The sequence below is a fragment of the Aphelocoma coerulescens genome, unplaced genomic scaffold (assembly GCF_041296385.1).
Source record: "Aphelocoma coerulescens isolate FSJ_1873_10779 unplaced genomic scaffold, UR_Acoe_1.0 HiC_scaffold_87, whole genome shotgun sequence".
Taxonomy (NCBI): Eukaryota; Metazoa; Chordata; class Aves; order Passeriformes; family Corvidae; genus Aphelocoma; species Aphelocoma coerulescens.
In genome coordinates, this window is record NW_027184071.1 from 626,830 (window position 1) to 644,018 (window position 17,189).

General features: G+C 50.7%; 1 protein-coding gene across 1 annotated transcript; it reads left to right on the plus strand.

Moving 5' to 3' along the window:
• Positions 1-1,168: 1,168 nt before the first annotated feature.
• On the plus strand, positions 1,169-15,610 carry LOC138102553 (serine/threonine-protein kinase PAK 3-like). Its single transcript, XM_069000266.1, has 14 exons — positions 1,169-1,244; positions 2,690-2,790; positions 5,309-5,443; positions 5,721-6,065; positions 6,490-6,657; positions 6,982-7,159; positions 9,195-9,258; positions 9,948-9,996; positions 10,774-10,886; positions 11,552-11,669; positions 12,487-12,586; positions 13,021-13,217; positions 14,866-15,003; positions 15,438-15,610. Exons 1-14 carry the CDS (start codon positions 1,169-1,171, stop codon positions 15,564-15,566), a joined length of 1,911 nt encoding a protein of 636 aa, XP_068856367.1. The 3' UTR covers positions 15,567-15,610.
• The last annotated feature ends 1,579 nt before the right edge of the window (positions 15,611-17,189 follow it).

Here is a 17,189-nt window from a genome sequence, read left to right on the forward strand (position 1 = left end):
TGGGTACAAACTAGTAAGTGAGATTGCTGGGTGTGCACGTGTTAGGGAAGTGATTCCCCATGCACCCAGCGCTGAAATCAAGTGACGCCTCCTTTCTAACGCTGAGCTGGCAGCAGGGATGGATCCCTGCTTGGTAACCTTTCATTGTGGTCACTTATATTGAACAGTAAAAAAGGTTGAAATGAAATATTTCAAGCCGTTTCCCCCTGGTTTCCCTTTCCTGGGGGCCAAAGCTCTGTGCCCCAGGTGGCCTGGGTGTGTGCAGAGAAATGCAGCCCCCACAAAGCCCTTGGTTTTCCCACAAGTCATCATCACTCCTTCCCAGGTGCGCCCAGCTCTGGCAGGAGAGAGAGAGCCCACGGCGCAGTGGGCACCGTGCCCTCCCAGCCGGGGCTCTCTGGCACAGAGCAGCAGCAGCGCCAGCACCTTTCAACCCGCTCCTGGCCTTGGCTTCAGCCGGGAGCCAGAAGCCTCTGGAAATCAGCACTGCCAGTTGCATTCCCAGCTTGGAGCAGCTCCTGCGGGTGGGCAAATCCTGCCCGTTCGACTGCTTCCATAGAGGACGAAAGGCAGAGGCAGAGATGTACCTACAGAGGGGACCAGGGCGTGTCCAATAAAAGTGCAAATGTGTGGGGAGATTTGTTAGGAATTATTACAGCTGTTATGCAATTAGTGCCTTCTCTCCTGGATCTGTGCAATGCTTTGGGCCATTTTCTTGGTCTAGTTTCCTTTGCTTTGGTCCCATCTCAGTGTTCACTTGGGGTACAGGCTGCAGGTGCTTGGGGCACTCTTTGAGTACTCTTGGAGCCCTTGAACAACAGGGTTTGGCCCACGAGGGGAGTTTGTGCTGCTTTGTGACAGAGGAGAACTTCCCAGGCTATTGTGTGTTTGCTGCAGGGAAGCTTGGGTTGCTTAGCATCAATTCCCAGACCAACGCAGAGCAGCTGCTTTGTGATGTCAGGGCATGGTTGCCACGTTGTGGTGCTGTCATCAGAAGGTTGCCTTGGTGCACAGAAGGTCTCAGTGTCAGAGCAGCTCTTGGGCTTGCTCAGAGCAGGAGCATCCTCCTGGTTGAGGCCTTGTCAGGGGGCAGCTGCACTCTGACAGGAGCCTTGTTTTTTCTTGTGTTAGAGCACAGTCTGCAAACTTGCACAGCAGGGCTAAAATCATGGAGGCATTTGCTGCTGCAGTTTGCACTGTGTATGGCATTGGTTATTCTGCCTATTACCTGACTAACCTGACACGTGAGTAGAGGTTTTCCCTGGGTGTAACCCAACCTGGCTTGTGTAGGGCTTCCTGCTCTTTCTTAGTAACTGAGTTGATTTTGAAACAAAAAGACCATTAGGATGCCACTGCTTTGGTAAAGCTCCTGTCAACACGTTCAGCTCAAAAGAGGGTGTCTGTAGCCAGGGAGGTGCGGGCAGCATTTGCAAGGGAACGTGCAGGGGTTCCCTTCCCTCCACGGGAGAGTCTGTGGCAGCCGAGTCTGTCATTTCCTCAGGGGGCTGGGTGAAGCAGGACAACTTTGAAAAGGCAGCCTGGGAGGTGTTCTCAGAAGGCCTTCAAAGAACTCTGCAGTTGTGCCTGGAATTCAGGGAAAGCTTCTTTGTTTCTAAATTTTGTCATGAAAAGATTTGACTGTCTAACTCGACCCTTTAATGAGTGCTAAAATAGTGATTCTTTTTGCAATGAAGTGCAAACTCCCAAACAGTGAGTGTCTGCTCCTGAACCCCAGAGCTGCTCCTGGGCTGTTTCCCAGTCAAACTATGACATCTCAGGGGGGTTTGGGGGAAGGTTTTCTGGGCAACGGTTTTCAGTAACTTAATGGAATTAATGCATGCAACTTATTTTTTAAAAAAAGAACCTGAAGGAGAGGATAAAAAAGGCAGCTTTAGCTGTTGGGCAGAAGAGAAATATTGGGTGTTGAAGAACAATTTGCATTTTCTTGATCAAGTTTGTATTCATTTACTGGCAAAAGAGGCCAAAGCCTAGGCACAACCAAGAATATTGTCCTGCTCTCTTGCTGGCTGTGTGGAAGAACTGTGTCTGCTGGAGGGCTGTTGTGAAAAGAAAACCCTCTCTGTTTGGGTGGACTTGTTCTGCGGGATTAACCAGCACAGACGGTTTTTTCACAGCATCTGGTTCATTTTCCCTTCCCACTGCAGGTCACATGATCCGTGTATTCGTCAGTCCTGATCCTGAGGTGAGTGAGACAGGAACTTTTGATGTTCCTGGTGTTTAAGAACTGTGTAGAAATCTGTGAGCTTGGCCTGTGGCAGTAGAGTAAGGAGGCTGAGCTGGGTGGGCAGAAAGAAAATCCATGTTCATGTCTGCAGCAGCAATAGCAAAGGCATCGCTGTGTAATAGCTGCTTTTGCATTTCAGAGCTGTCGCAGAACTAAAAGCCCAGCTTTGCAGAGAGAACGTTGCTTGCTGAGAGTAGCCAGGCTGCAATATCTAATTCAGAGCAATATGCAGTACTGTTGAATTAGCCCATTTTACTTTAGTTGGAGGCACTTGGAATCCCATTGCTATGCAAGGTTATGATTTCTCCTTAGTAGAGCTGGTTGTAGAGCTGAATAGAGATAAGGTTAGAAATGACATGTAACTGCCTGTCCCTCACACTCCTGCCTGTCCACAGAGCCCAGAACCAACCTCAGGCTCTCCTCTGGCTCCCTCTGCTCCTGGAGAAGAGGTTGAAGAGGCTGAAGAGGCTGAAGAGGCTGAAGAGGAGAAAAATGTCCAGAACTCTCCAGCTGTGGTCAGTCATGAATCTGAACGTCGTGAGCCGGTAAGTGGCAGTTGTGGTTGTGGCTGTCTTTAGAGGAAATCAGAGCTGCAAGTTTCTGAGCGGCCAGCACTTGCTGGTGGTGGCCGAGGATGCTGAGTGCTGGAGTCCTGGCAGGACCTAGCGATTCCCCCCAGCCAGTGAGAGCTGGAACACGGCCTTTGAGCTGTCATGTTCAGGCCCCAGCTTGCTGGGATTCCAAGAGGGGCAAACGTGAATCATGAAGGCTCCCCTGTCGCCAGAGGAGGGAGCGCTCCAAAGACACCGCTCTCAGCCTTGCCAGACACGTGGGGGACACGGTGGCCTGGAGAGCCATGTCCCACTGCACAGGCTGGCCAAGTAGCTGCTGGCACAAAAGCTGTTGATGTGAGCACACAAGTGCTTTGGGGTGGTTTGTCCACATGAGCTTCTTGGGTGGGCTGAGCTGGGAGTATTTCAGAGACACACTGGGGATGGGGAGCTGCTGCTTGAAGTCAGGGACTTTGGTGCCTTGGTTGCCAGGTTGTTCTCTGGCCTCTTCAGGCAGAGCAGTGAGGAGCAGAGCTGACAGGGGCTCTGAGTGCGCCTGTGTTTTTGCTTTTGATAAGCTGCAAAGAGATGGTTGTGTTGTCCCCGGACCTGTGTGGGGCCACTCTTCTCCCGTGTGGCAAAAGAAGCAAAGTGCGCAGTTGGGAGCCCTTCTTCCGTGGCAGAAGCCAGAGGCTGCCATGTTTCTGCAGATACTTTCTGTTGTGAAGTCTGTTTTTAAAACTGCATTTGAAAACTGCATTGGAGCCTAGAGTGGGGGCAAAGATGTTGCTCTGAAGTAGGTGGCACTTTCATCTTTTTGTTTGTTGGTTTGTTGGTTTTCTAGGAGGAGACTCCCTGTCTTTTCTTTCTCGGCAAACAAAGGTGCTTTTACTCAACCTTTCCTGGACTTTTCTAGCACTGGACGAGATTCTGCTAGAATTTTAGCTTGCAAGCTGGCGGTTCTGGAAGTTGCAGTATTTTTGCATGAGAACACGTAGTTTGGGGCAAGGAGATTGGTGCAGAAGGAGCTGTTCTGGTGTCCGGCCAGCCAGCAGGGCCTTGCACATCACTCTCAGGTTAACAGCGCCCGTGCCTTTTGGCAGCCCAGGGGAGCAGAATGTGTTGTATTCCAGGTATGGGAATTCAGCAGGAAATCCACACCCTTGCATTCCAGCTGGTCCTCTGAGGTCAGAGGGTCTGGGAGGGGCTCAGCTTCATTTCTGAAGTGCAGCCACTTTAACATCATCAGTCTGGTTGAGTCCAAGAGAAGAACTTGCCCCAGTACAGATGCACAAAGAGTGCAGTTCCCAGTGCAGTGCCCTGGGTCTGATCGCATTCTATAAGGCCCTTCCTGCTCCAGGTTCCCCAAGAGTGTGGTTTATTGAAGCAACAGGAGAGCAAGTTCAGGATTGCTGCTGATCAGGGCACTGGCTACCAAGTGTTGATGTGTGTAGTGAGGGAAAGCATAGCATAGGAAAAGAGAGATGATAACAGTGAGATCGATCTGTCTATCTATCTATCTATCTATCTATCTATCTATCTATTGATCTATCTATCGATCTGTTTATCTAAATGAAACTTCCTGGCTCTGCTCCAAGGCAATTGGAGGTGCAAAGCTCACCTAAAGACATCCTTTCAGGAGAGGAGGAGAGACATGTTCCATCAAGCGATCCCGAGCAGGCAGAGATGTTTCCCCCTCCAGAGATGGTTGTTTTTTCCCCTCAGAGGTGTTTTCCTCCCCCTGTTTATCCGTGAAAGTTTGGTCTGTCCTATGGGTGTGGAGCAATCCCATCCTCTAGGTGGGGTTTGGTGACTCTGGTCAAACATGCATTACAGGACACATGGTTTCCATCACTGGCATCCTGAAGGGTGTCTAAGTTAATTTGTTAATTGGGCCTTCTGAGGGTCTCTGTTACTGCCGGTCAGAATTCTCAGTTGACAAAAGAGGGAGGACAAGAAACACCTTGGTTCCCCTCCATATACTGAGGTGGCCATAGAGGCCCTCTGACCTCCATTGGAGGCTCTTTGTTCGCATCCTCATCTCCTGAATAATCCAGGATTTGTAACAAGAGTGTAGATGTCAGAAAGGCAGGAATGGCAGTGCAGGCCTGAAGAGAACATGAACTCCAGAAGTGTCTCTCACAAGGAGCAAGCTCCCACAGGAAGCCACCTGCAGAGCCAGGGTGGGGCTGTGGCACAGGGCTGGGTGTCAGTCACTTCTGAAAGACAAGCAGGACACGGCAGAAGAGGAGCGAGGTCCTCAGCAGAGCCTTGAGAAATGCCCCACGTTCCCTGTCAGATGCCTAAGAGTCTGTTGGAGCTTCAGTCCCAGATGGAGCCTGACTGTAGTGCCAGTGTCACTTTGGAATCTGTGCCTCCCCGTGGGCAGAGAAGGACCCGGGAGAGCAGCAGCACATTGCTTTGGGAATGTGCGAGCCCATCAGTCTCTGAGTCCTGCCCCACAAATATTTTATGGGAAGTTGAAAGCCATCTTCTCTTGCTTTCTGCGCAGCTCCTTCTAGAGAAAGAGCATGAGCAGATTGCTCTATCAGAGATGCCTTGCCAGACTCGGCGAGAGCTGTTCCCAGCCCGAGAGCAGCTGCAGCAGCTCAGGCAGCAGGTGGAAGAGGCACAAGAGAATGGCCAGGTGAGCCTGCCTAGCCAGGTGACAGAGTGAAGGGCAGGAACAGGGACATAAAACGGAGCTCTTGGGACTGAGGAGGCCAGGAGTCCCACAGGCACTGAAAGCACAGAGCCTTGTCATCTGCAGAGACCAGTGCTGGGACGGGAGGGTTCCAATGGAAGCAGAGCTGGGTAGGGAAGCAGAAGGGAGGGGCTAAATGAATGTGATTTTGAGGCTGAAAGAGGAAAAAGCTGAGCCTGATGGCAGCTGCCAGTCACTTGCTCTGCATTTGTGTGTACAGAACATCAAGGCAGAGCCACAAGCAGAGCTGCCCGAAGCCAAGAGTGACATCAAGGCAGCAAAGAGGAGGAGCAAGGAGGACATCAGAAGCATCCAAGAGGAGAAGAATCTCCATCAGCACAGGAGCGATCTACAAGAGCAGGTGAGTGTAAGAGCTGAAGCCACTCCACTTGTGAGACATCCTCTCTCTGCTTCTTTGCAGAACATCGACAAAGAGCTGCAGGCAGAGCTGCAGGAAACTGAGGCTAGGATCAAGGCAAGGGAGAAGAGGCTGGATGAAGGACTGAAAATCATCCGAGAGGAAATTAATCTTCTACTCCAAAAGCATGAGGCTCTAGAAAAGCGAGTGAGTGAAACAGAGAGAGCCGCTGCAGTCACCAAACTGGTGGTTTCTGCCCTTCTTGCTTTTCCTCTGCAGAGCAGCAGGCGGGTGGGGTGATGTCTCTGAGTGCCATCCTGCTGTGGTCTCTATCACAGCCACTCTGAAGGACACGTCCTGGGCTGCTGAATCTCAGCTGCTGCCCTGGACAGTGCGACTAGTCCTTTGGCCTTTTGGCCAGCAGTCATCCAAATGGATTCCTGCTGGCCTGTTCCTGCTCTCCTTGTTTCTTGAGGTGTTTTTGCAGGTCAGCTTGGTGACCCTGATGGATCTTGAAACAAGCTGTCTGTATCCCTTGTGAACCTGTTCTTTCCCTTTCCTCACAGTCGCTGACCCACGGCTGACAGGGATAAGCTGTAGTGTCTGACTGCTTTGTTGTGTTTGACTTGAGGTGGAAGTGTGGACATCTCAGCTGGCAGCCTGCAAAGACTTCCAGCAAGTGATTGGCCACAAAGAGCCCCAAGGCTGGCGTGGGGCACAGGAACTGTCCCAGCCGGACCTGCTGCAGCTTGAGCCCGTCCCGAAGATGGTGGAGGAAAAGAGGACTCCATGGGAGGAGGTAGAACATTAGAACAAGGAGATGCAAGTGTGTCCATAGCCCTTGGAGGGGGAAAAGAGTGCTTGGGAGGAAGTGGAATAGTCATTGCAGCAGTCATCCTTCAGAAAATCCATGAGAATGTTACAGGAATCTGGCCATGAACTCAAGTAAAATCAGCCTTTGGTTTTGACCCATCCGGTTTGAGAAGTGGACATGCAAAAAAATCCATTTTAAGAGCCCTGCATGTGGCTGACAGCATCTTCCTCTGGGCCTGCATTTGAAATGGGATCCCAGGGCAATCTCTGCGAGCCAGACTTTCTGACACAACCTCATTTCTTGTCTCAGATCTACACAGGCTCTCGCATGGAACCTGCTCCTGCAGCAGCAGCAGCAGCAGCATTGTCTAAAGGAGCCTTTGGACCCCAGCCTGAGAAGTGGAGCCCGGGCAGTTTGCTCAGCTCCAACAGCGACACAGCTTCTTCCCATCAACAGGAGATGGAGGATGACCTCCTGGAGCTACTGAGTACGTCTTGTGTATTTCTTGTGTGAGGGACAGTGTATTGTGTGCATGTGTCAGCATAGCTGTGCCAAATGTTGCTCCGCAGTTTGGTGTCACAGGGACATTTAGGACTCCTCACAGGAAGTGCTGTGCTCCGAGGCAGCGAGGGAGTGCTCTGGGTGTTCCTGCTGCCTCTGAGCACAGCTCAGACTGCCTTGGCTTTGCCTGAGCTTCCCTCTCTGCTGAAGGCAGAAGCAGGGATTGTTCCTGCATCAGCTGTGACCTAGCAAATGATCTAGGCAAGTCCTCTGTGCTAGTGGCCAAACTGAACGGAATATTTGGCTTCCTAAATTCTCCTTAGACTCCTGATTTCTCAGCATTCATCAGAGCAAAAGACCTTCGCAGAAATTGTTTGGTTTTGGGGTTTTGTCTTTTGGTGGGTTTGTAAGGATTTTGGTTGGTGGTTTGTTGTTTTGGGGTTTTTTTGTGTTTGGTTTGGTTTGAGCCTTTTTTTTTTTTTTTTGGTGAAGTTGTTTTTTCTCCATCCTGAAGGAGCTCTTCTTCCTCATGTGTCTTATTGGTGTAATTTTGATGACTGTTACTATTACCACTACTACATCTACAGTTGGTTTTTATGACAATGCAACATTTTTGCCAATGACCACTTCTTTGAAAAAACATCAAGTGACAGCACAAATTGAGAGCAAGAGGTGTTTTCCACATGTCCCCAAAGAAAAAGCAGATACTTTATAACAATCCCTATTTAATATCCTAGTTTCATGCTTATAAGGATGTGTCCAAGAGACACATTGATGTGGCGTGGTCAGGTAAAACTGCACTGCAGGCATTTCTCAGGAGTGAGCCTCCAGCCCATCCACTGTCTATCCCTCAGATCCGTGGCACTTTTTCATCCCTGATTCCCAATCATTCCCGTGACTGTTAGAATGCCACCCGTTGGCCCAAGCCCTGCACAGCTCACTCTCTAGGAAAACACATGAAGCCCTTTGTGATTCTGCAGCACAGCCCATTGAATCTGCTTCCTGCCCATAACAGCTGCCAGTGCTGTGCTCTCAGGTAAGACCTGGGGGGGGCTGAGAACAGAGCCCAGTTGACTCTGTGTCTACCATCACCTGTTGGGACAAGAAGGGCATTGATGTGCACCTCGGTGTGTCTGATCTCAAAGCCAATCCTCTTGTGTCCTGAAAGGGGGCAAGAGCTTGGAACAGGGCTCGGTCTGGCTGTGGCTTCTTCCCAGTGCTTGTCAGTGCTCATCCTTGGGCCTTCCCAGCCCTGCTGTGGTACCTGCCCTGCCCCTGACGGCCGCTGCGACTGCAGAGGCTGGAGCCTTCCTCAGCTGAGAGAGTCCTGCTGCTGCCCGGCCGCTGCAGCGCGGAGCTGCCGGGAGGCAGCAGCCCCTCGTCTGGGCCGGCTTCTGCATGGCACGGCCTGGACTCACGAGAGGCTCAGCATCTCCTCTGGGCAGCTGTCCGTGCCACGCCGGCGCCCGAGGAGCACTGCTGTCCTTGCTGCCCGTGGCCGCTGTGCCGAGCTGGGAAGGCGGGGACGTGTGCGGAGCTGAGAGGGCGAGTCCAATGCCAGCGACTGATCCGCGCAGTCAGGGGGAAGACAAGCAGTGTGGTTCTTCACATGGGACACGGGCAAGGGCATCTTTGAACTCAGCCTGCCCATAACGGCTGAGCATCCTGATGCGGAAAGCCCCGTTGGTATTGGTCACAACGTGAGCTGCTCTGGTTTACAAAAAGAAAGGCATTCTTTTGGCAAGATGCCCTCCTCTCCTGCGAATGCATCTCTCTGTGCTTTGTTTCCTCTCAAGAGATCTCTTCAGAGGACTGTAGAAAATCAGTCTCAGTGCTGGCCATCTGTGCTGCAGAGCTGCCTGGCTTGTTGCTGTTGCTGTTGTGGTTCTTGTCGCTGTTGTTGTTGTTACCCAGATGACCACAAAAGGCTCAGAGCCCCAGAGAGTGGGGCTGCCTTTTGTATCTCCTGGAAGGTGGCATGTCTGCTTTCAAGTGAGCATCTTGCACTTTGTTTCCCTCAGGGAAAATGGTGAGCATGGAAAATCCGGTGATGAAATACACTGAACTGGAAAATATCGGCAGCGGGTGAGTCCAACCACAGTTTCTTCTACAAAACCATGGGCCAGCTGTTCTGCTGGTGGAATATCTATCAAGTGTCAAGTCAGGCAAGCTGCAAACATGTTCAGACACTGGGCTTAGATTGGCCCATCTCTCAGTGCTGGTCAGAATTTGTAAGTGTGGTCAGAAGGCATTGTCAAAGACATCTCCACGCTGCCACGGTCTTGCCTGCAGCAAGGAACAGGAGCTGGAAGATCTCCTGTCTCTCAAGTGTGGGACAGCTGTGTGTTAATTTCCTTAGCATTTTTGTATGTCTCAAAATCATCCGGCCACACTAATGAAAGGAGAATCTTGCTTGCCTGAAAGAGCAGCCTAGCCCCTGGTAGCTGTCAGATAACAGTTCTCAGGAACAGTTCTTTCCAAGAGGTTGCTGAAGGAAATACTCGGTGGTCAGGATTAGAACCACACAGTTTAGAAACGGAAACTCAAGATGAAAGAATAAGCTCTCTTTTTGAGCTGAGGCACTAAAGCCCAAAGCTTCAGGAACAGGCCCAGTGCCCATGCACTGGAGAGGAAAATGCATCATGTGCCCTCTGGCAGAGCCCTCATGCCTCCTGCAGGTTTTAGGCACTTAGAGCAGAGATCTCCTGTCCGGGCTGGCTTTCACGCCAAGATCTAAACAGCTTCTCCTTTCTTTGCTGCTGTTTTGTTTCTAGGGGTTTCGGAGAAGTTTGCAGAGCATTCGACAATGCCACAGGAGGAGAGGTAAATGTCAACAGTCCCTGCAGATTCTGCAGCTCTTGAGGGCTTTCCCCTCTGGTGTGAGTTGTGGCTGGAGCTTTGGGTCACCGGGAGAGCTGTGCTGCAAAGGCACAAGAAGCACAGACTGGTGCCAGCCTGCAAAATACATTTGGGACAGTCGTTGTCCTTCTCAGCTGCCAGAAGGAAGGCAAAGAGAGCAGTGGTTCCTTTTGGAGAAGGAAATGCTCACTCACTCTCAGTGGCTAAAACAAAGGTGGTGCCTTAGAGCATCTCACTGCTTTCTTGTGGCTACAGCTTCAGAGTCCTGAATTCTCATTTCTGGCTGCCAGCAAATACATCTGAACCTTACTGGTAGTTCCTTAGCAACCTGCAGTGCTGCACTTGGGAACTGCACGTAGGGAGGGATCTGCAAGGCGTCCCTAAGAGCCCTAAGCCCTGCTTATAGCCCAGGATGTATCCATAGAGTAGCAAGGCTTGGATTACTTCTCTGGATCCCAGGCAGAGCAGCAGAGGGTGTGGGCAGAGCTTTGTGGGTGATAGTTGAGACACCATTGTTACCAAGTGGACAAGGCAAAACGTCAGTGGCCATGTGTCCTGTTTCTGGCCCACAAGGGAGCGGAGAAATGGGCTGTTGGAATGTCAGTTCCTAATTACTCCAGTGTCTAATCACAAGGCACTTTGGCACAGCTCAGCTGTGTCATTCCAAAATCACTCGCTCCATGTGTGTTGTGGTCTCGTGCCACCAACTTCTCAAGGTACTGATTGTCATTGTCATTTTAGGTGGCCATAAAGAAAAGTAGTCTGCAAGGACTGAGGAGGAAGGAAGTAACTGTCAATGAACTCATGATCATGAAGATGAATAGGAATCCCAACCTGGTCAACTATTTAGACAGGTGAGTGGTCGTGGTCTTATCCCATGAATGTTTGTTTACCTACTGCAAGCATGAGAGGTCAAAAACCAACTTTGGTCTGTGGCAGAAAATAGAGCTGTTAATTACTGATCAATTATTATTTCTCTTCTCATCTCCAATGGATGGGAAGAGAGTGCATTTTGTCTGCATTAGTCTTCCCTGGCACACATCGTTTGACAATTCTTCAAAAGCCTGCACCAGTGCTATCTTACTAAGTCAATACCCTCTAAGTTCACTGCCACCACGTTGTCTTGGGGCTTGATTTTTCTCAAGAGTCTTAAATGCTGATGAACCATCCGAGAGAGGATTTCCCTTGGACTGCAGCCCCTCTTTTCCATTGCTGTGCATGCCAGGAAGACTAGATGCTTTTTTTCCATAAACACCATGTGTGACAGCTTTTTATCTGGGCTGTTAGTAAACTGTGTTTTTCACTTGCTGGCCATCTAAGACATCTCCTTTTTCACAGCTGTGCCTTTCTCCTTGACACAGCACAGACCGCAATCACTGCACAGCCTAGAGGGAACGTCTATTCCTTTGAGTCTGTCCTCGTTTCAAAGGGACCTGGAAACAAGAATCAATCGTTGTCTTTTCCAAACAGTGGCGTAGCCATGCACGTTCATCTCCATGGCCTCATTTCCTTCTTTCAGCTACCTTGTGGATGATGAAGTCTGGCTGGTGATGGAGTACATGGATGGAGGCACTCTGACTGATGCCATCTATGAGATGTACATATCTGAAGATGAGATGGCAGCCGTCAGTCGGGAGGTCAGGGATCCCACCTGTGCTTCCGAGGGCTTGGGCAGGATTGTCTGGGAAACAGGGGCTGAGAACTGGAGGGATTCCATGTGCCAAACTTTGCTTCTGTGTGGCTGCTATGCTATGGGGAAGCGGGGGAACTGCGTGGCAGTGTGCCTGCACTCCCTGTACTCTGTTCTTGTACTCTTATCTCCTGCTGTTGCATTCTCACTCTGTCTCTTGTATTTGTAGTTGCTGTTCTCCACCTTGCCTCTCTGAATGCTTGCCTGGAGCCTGTCTGCACGGCATTCCTTGCCTGTAAAAGCAAAAGTGCTGGTAGCAGAATTGGAAACTAATGGTAAAAGGGACTCATTTCTCAGAGTCCTCAGCTGAAAAGGGTAATAGTGCACCCAAAATGCTGTTTGCTTCTGAAAGGCGACTCATGTGATACTTCCAAGTCTGTGCTGAGGCCAGCAAGAAAACCTTTGCCATGCAGCCTCCCACCCAAAAGTGAGCCGCTTCACAGCAAAGGGAGGGACTCTTTCTTTCTTGGCAAAGCCTTGCTTGTCCTCTGGATGAAGAAAGCACATCCACTGCAGCAGCAGTCATTCTGGCTGCTTTGCAGAGGACAGTCTAGAACAGCAATTCCCGTTGGCTCTCTCAAAAGCTGACGTGCCTTCCCTTAGAAAGGTAGTGTTGGAGCAGCAAGCTCTTCCTCTCAATGGCTCTGTGTTCTGCCATTGCACTCTATTCCCCTGGAAAGGGAATCTTTTAGAGCTGTTTCCTTTCTTGTGGGCTCAAATCACACCACTCATTTTTATCCTCCTGTCTCTGTTTTCTCTCTCAGTGCCTGCAAGGACTGGATTTTCTTCACTCAAACCATGTCATCCATCGAGATGTGAAGAGCAGCAACATCCTTCTCAGAACTGACGGCTCTGTCAAGCTGGGTTGGTATATTCTTGGCCAGGCAGAGCGTTCCGGGCATGTGGGGTTTGGGGCTGCTTTTGAGTGACTGCCAGTTCCCCCAAAGTGGTGCTGCTGGCAGTGCAGGGACCCCTGCAGCGAGCTGAAGGCACAGTTGCAACGTGCACAGAGGTATGGCGAGGAAAAAGCCGTCCAGAGTGGCACTGGTTTGGGTCTGTGTGTGTCCCTTCCAGAGGGAGGGAGCTACAATCTAAAGGTTCCAGGGAATAAAAGCCACTTCTGGGGGCAGGATTAAAAAATTTAAAAAGCAGCCACTTCCGTGTTTCCTTGGCTAAAGTCCTGAGGAAACAGAGCAGGGACGGATTTCCAGGAGATTCAACAGCGCTTTCTCAGACTTACAGTGGGGAGTTCTTTTGCTTGGTTTCCTAATTGTACAGAACTTTTTTGTTCTCCTCAGCTGATTTTGGCCTCTCTGCTCAGCTCACCCCTGAGCAGAATCTAAGGAGCTCAGTGGTCGGGACGCCTTGGTGGATGGCGCCTGAGGTTGTGCTAGGTCAACCATATGGCCCCAAAGTGGACATATGGTCTCTTGGAATTGTGGGATTCGAAATGGTGGAACGAGAAGCTCCTCACTGGAATGAAAGTCCTACCTCGGTAAGGAGCAAATACTCACTGATCCCTCTGTCTTTTTCACCTATCCTGTGTTCTGTCCTCCATCAGACAAAATCCCATTGCCGTCTGCTGGCACTGCTTCCACCAAGGTCCCCTTCTAAAAATGGCCCTGCAGCACATCAGCATCTGCTGTAGTTTTGGTTGCATCGGTGGGGGAACTCAGGCCCTACCACATGCAAACACTCTCCATTCTCAGGCAACACTTTCCTTTGGGTTTTAAGTTGTTCCAGCTCGTCTGTCTGTGTAGATGTCTCTAATAACACAAAACACACATCTCAGAGCTGGTGTTACATTTCCAGAAAAGAAGGAAAGAAACCCAAACCAACAAAGTTTCTAAAACAGTGGTTTTCTAGAGAAGAACTGCACTCCCTGTACGGTTTCTTGGCACTTGCCTAAAACCTGGGCATGAGGGTGTAAAGGCCACATAGTGTCTTCTGCTTCTTGTGCAGTGTTGCTGAAACACTTAGTGACCATATTTCTGTCATAGCCCAAGCCACGTTCTCCACGTGACCAAGCTGCAGCCTGGTGACACGGAGAGCCTGCCAAAACCTCCCATTTGTTACCTGGCACTTTCTGGGATGGGCACATCTTTAATGCATTGACTTGAGTATCCAGAAAAGCAGAGGGCTACCATAGGGATAGCATTTCTCCTTCTGCTGATTTGACCACGAAAAGTTTTTCTTTTGCCACATCAGAGAAGCTGGAACTTGCAGACTGCTGCGAGACAGAGCTGCAGGTGGCTCCTGTGTGCCCAAACAGGCATTTTCATCCCAATACGTTTCTGCATGCATCTTAACGTGTCTGTGTTGAATGCGAGGTTCCAAATGTTTCTTTCCTTACCTGAGCAATAACTCCCTTTTCTATAATAATACTTGAAAACAGTTAGAGCAAAGTCCCTCTTCCAAACTGCCTGTCAAGCTGGTGGGAATCTTCAGAGAAGCAAAACGTGCTTTTGCTGATGTAGTTGCCCCTAACTAGGTCAGCCAATCAAATCAGCTGCCGAGGCAAGCTCCGCTGGATGCTGGAAAAGCTGTGGCTGCTTTGGGGTTTGGGTTTTTTGTTGGTATAGGAAAGTCATGTCTGCCTCTCTGCCAAGGCAGAAATTGCCACTGCAGAGTTGAGCTTAAACAAGGGGCTCTGGGAGAGCATTTACAGACTTGAAACTGATGCCTGGAGTGGCTACCTAAAACCAGAGACTAGACAAGAATAAGAGAATCAAAATAGGTATTTATTTGAACGGCCTTCAAAGATACAGCCTGGGCAGTCAAAAGGCTACATCCAAGATGGACCCTGGGTCATGAGTTCTTCACAGTTTTGTAAGCTTGGTCCATTTCCATAGCAGGGTTAATTCTCCAATTATGAGCCCAGTAATGATGTAATTAGCCCAAGTTTGCCCCTCTTCAGAGGCTTTGAGTTCACACATTTTGGGCCCTGGGACAATCGGAGTGTCCTTGGAGAGCAAACCTAGAGAGGCTTTGTTATGTCTAACTAGCACGAGAGAACAGTAGCTAACAGGCCACACAAAACTTCCGAGCTACACACTAGGCAGTACAGGACTTGAAAAATAGAAAAGTTAAAACCTAAGGCATCAAAAGAAGCAGGTGGAGTCTTGTGTTTCCTTTTTCTCCAGGCTGAACTCCTGATAGCCACAGGAGGGACCCCACAGCTGCGGCAGCCCAACCTGTTCTCGGCTTCTCTGCGTCACTTCCTGAACTGCTGCCTGCAGACAAAGGAGGAGCGGCGCTGGTCTGCCAAGGAGCTCCTGCAGGTAAAATGCAAAGGGGCTGCAGGTCAAACAGTGTCCGAGGATGGGCTCCTCCTCCACTGAAGCCCAAGGCATCAGATGAGCCCCCTTCCTCCTCATCTCCACTCTTGGTGCTTTCCAAATGAAAATGGTGAGGAATCCTGGGCTGGGCTGGCAGGGACCTGTAAAGGCCATCTGATCCATGTGGTGTGCAATGAGCAGGGATATCTTGAAAGAGATCAGGCTGCTCAGAGCCCCTTCCCACCTGACCTGGAATGTTTCCAGGGAAGGGACACTTACCAGCTCTCAGGACAACCTGTGCCACTGTTGCACTATGCTCCTTAGACCTACTCAGAGTAAATCCCCTTTTCATTTAAAAATATTACCCCTGCCTTTGAAGCACTGAGCTTGGAAAGTCATGGTTCATTGTTCTTGGTTGGTTTTTTTCCTTTGGGCAGCATCCATTTGTAACATCAGCCAAGCCTGCATCCAGCCTGGTGCCACTGATCCAGTCACTGAAGAAGTGGAAGGAGGAGGAGAAAAGATTGCAGTGGCAATCCATCCATTCAGGACTATTTTCTCCATGACCAGCTTAGATGAGGATTGTAGAGTAGGATTGTAGAGTAGGATTGCAGAGTAGGATTGCAGAGTAGGATTGTAGAGTAGGATTCTAAATAAATAAAGTTTCTGAAACCCCAACTCATCTGTAAGATTCCTTTCTTTCTCACCTTGTGATTTAGCTCAACTTTTCCTTCTCAATTGTCCGTTGTTTCTTAAAGGTGGAAAGAGACACTTATGGCTTCTTTGGTATGGTTTGTCAGTGGGGCAGGCTCTTCTTCATTCATCCTCTCCAGACCACACTGCCTTTGCAATACGGCACACTGGCCGGTTTTTGTCCAGCCATTGTGCTTGTAGTTGAGGCAGAAAGGGCAATGGCATTTGCAGGCAAAAGCAGAGGAGGAGTTGTGCAGCCAAGACATCCTGTGCAGATGTAGGTGTTGAGCTGTGACTCGAGAGCACTGGGGTTCCTGCCACTTGGATTTGTATCCCTAAGTGCAATCTCTTTGGCTCAGGGAGAGTCTTGCTCAGCTGAGAAAGCAGAAAGCTCAGCGAGGGTGCTCTGAAAGGTCTCGTCTGAGGCAGAGCTGTCAGCGAGCGTGAGGTGAGAGCGGCCCGGCCTTGCCCAGGCTGGAGCCCCAGCAGAGCCCACGCAGAGCCCAGAGCAGCCTGAGGCTGGGCAGAGGCAGGCTGGCAGGAGGCCCTTGGAGCTGCAAGAGGCAGCAGCCTGGCACTGGGTGCCTCTTCCTGGGAGCGGGCACATGGTCCCATCTCAGAGCCAAAGCGGCAGCTGGCTGCTGCCGAGGGAAGCGTAGCCGTGCTGGGCACAGCGCAGACTGGTGCCATTGGCCGTCTGGAGGCGGCCCAGGAGGAGAGAAAGGCAAAAGGCAGCCGAGGGCTGGTGCCCCGGCTGAGGATTGCTACTCTTCTGCCGGCTGCCCTGGAAGTCCTGGGAAAGGTTAGCAGTGTGTGCAGCAGCCTGGGCACAGCGGGAGGGAGCCGGGCTGCTCCGCAGGCTCGAGCACGGGGCAGCGTCCTTCAGGCACGGCACTTCTGCCAGGGGCACCGAGGCCAACGGGAGGCAGCGACAGCTCGTCAGGTCAGATCTGCAGGAGCCAGTGCCTCACACAGCTCGGGGAGGAAGCGCCTGCAATCCTGCAGTTCTGCACTGAGTCAGAGCAAAGGTGTGGAATGCAGAGCGTTCTGCAGAAATATTCGGGACCACCAGGCCAGCCTGCTTTGTGCTCTCCAGGGCACAGCAAGCAGTGCACCATGCAGCTCTGAGTTGCTGGCAGAGAGATGTTAAAAAGGAACTCACTTTTGGATACAATTAAATGGTAACAAAGTCGTCGAAGCAAAGGAAAACTGCTTATGAGTAACGATTCCGTTGAGCCGGGTGTGTGCCTCCCTCCCCGAGAGCTCAACACACCCCCCCTCTAAGAAAATGGCTGCTTTTTAGACCCTTTCCCAGCCGGGACGGTCCCTGTCCCCTTTCCCAATGGGTGGGTACTAAGAAACTTAGGTGCTCTCCTGACCACCTTCTTTTCTGTCCCCTCCCCTCTCATCCTACTTCCTTTTTAGTCAGGTCTTCAACCCTGCCCCTCTCCCAGCTCCCAGCAACACCCAGCAATTTAACTAGAACAGCTCCAAAC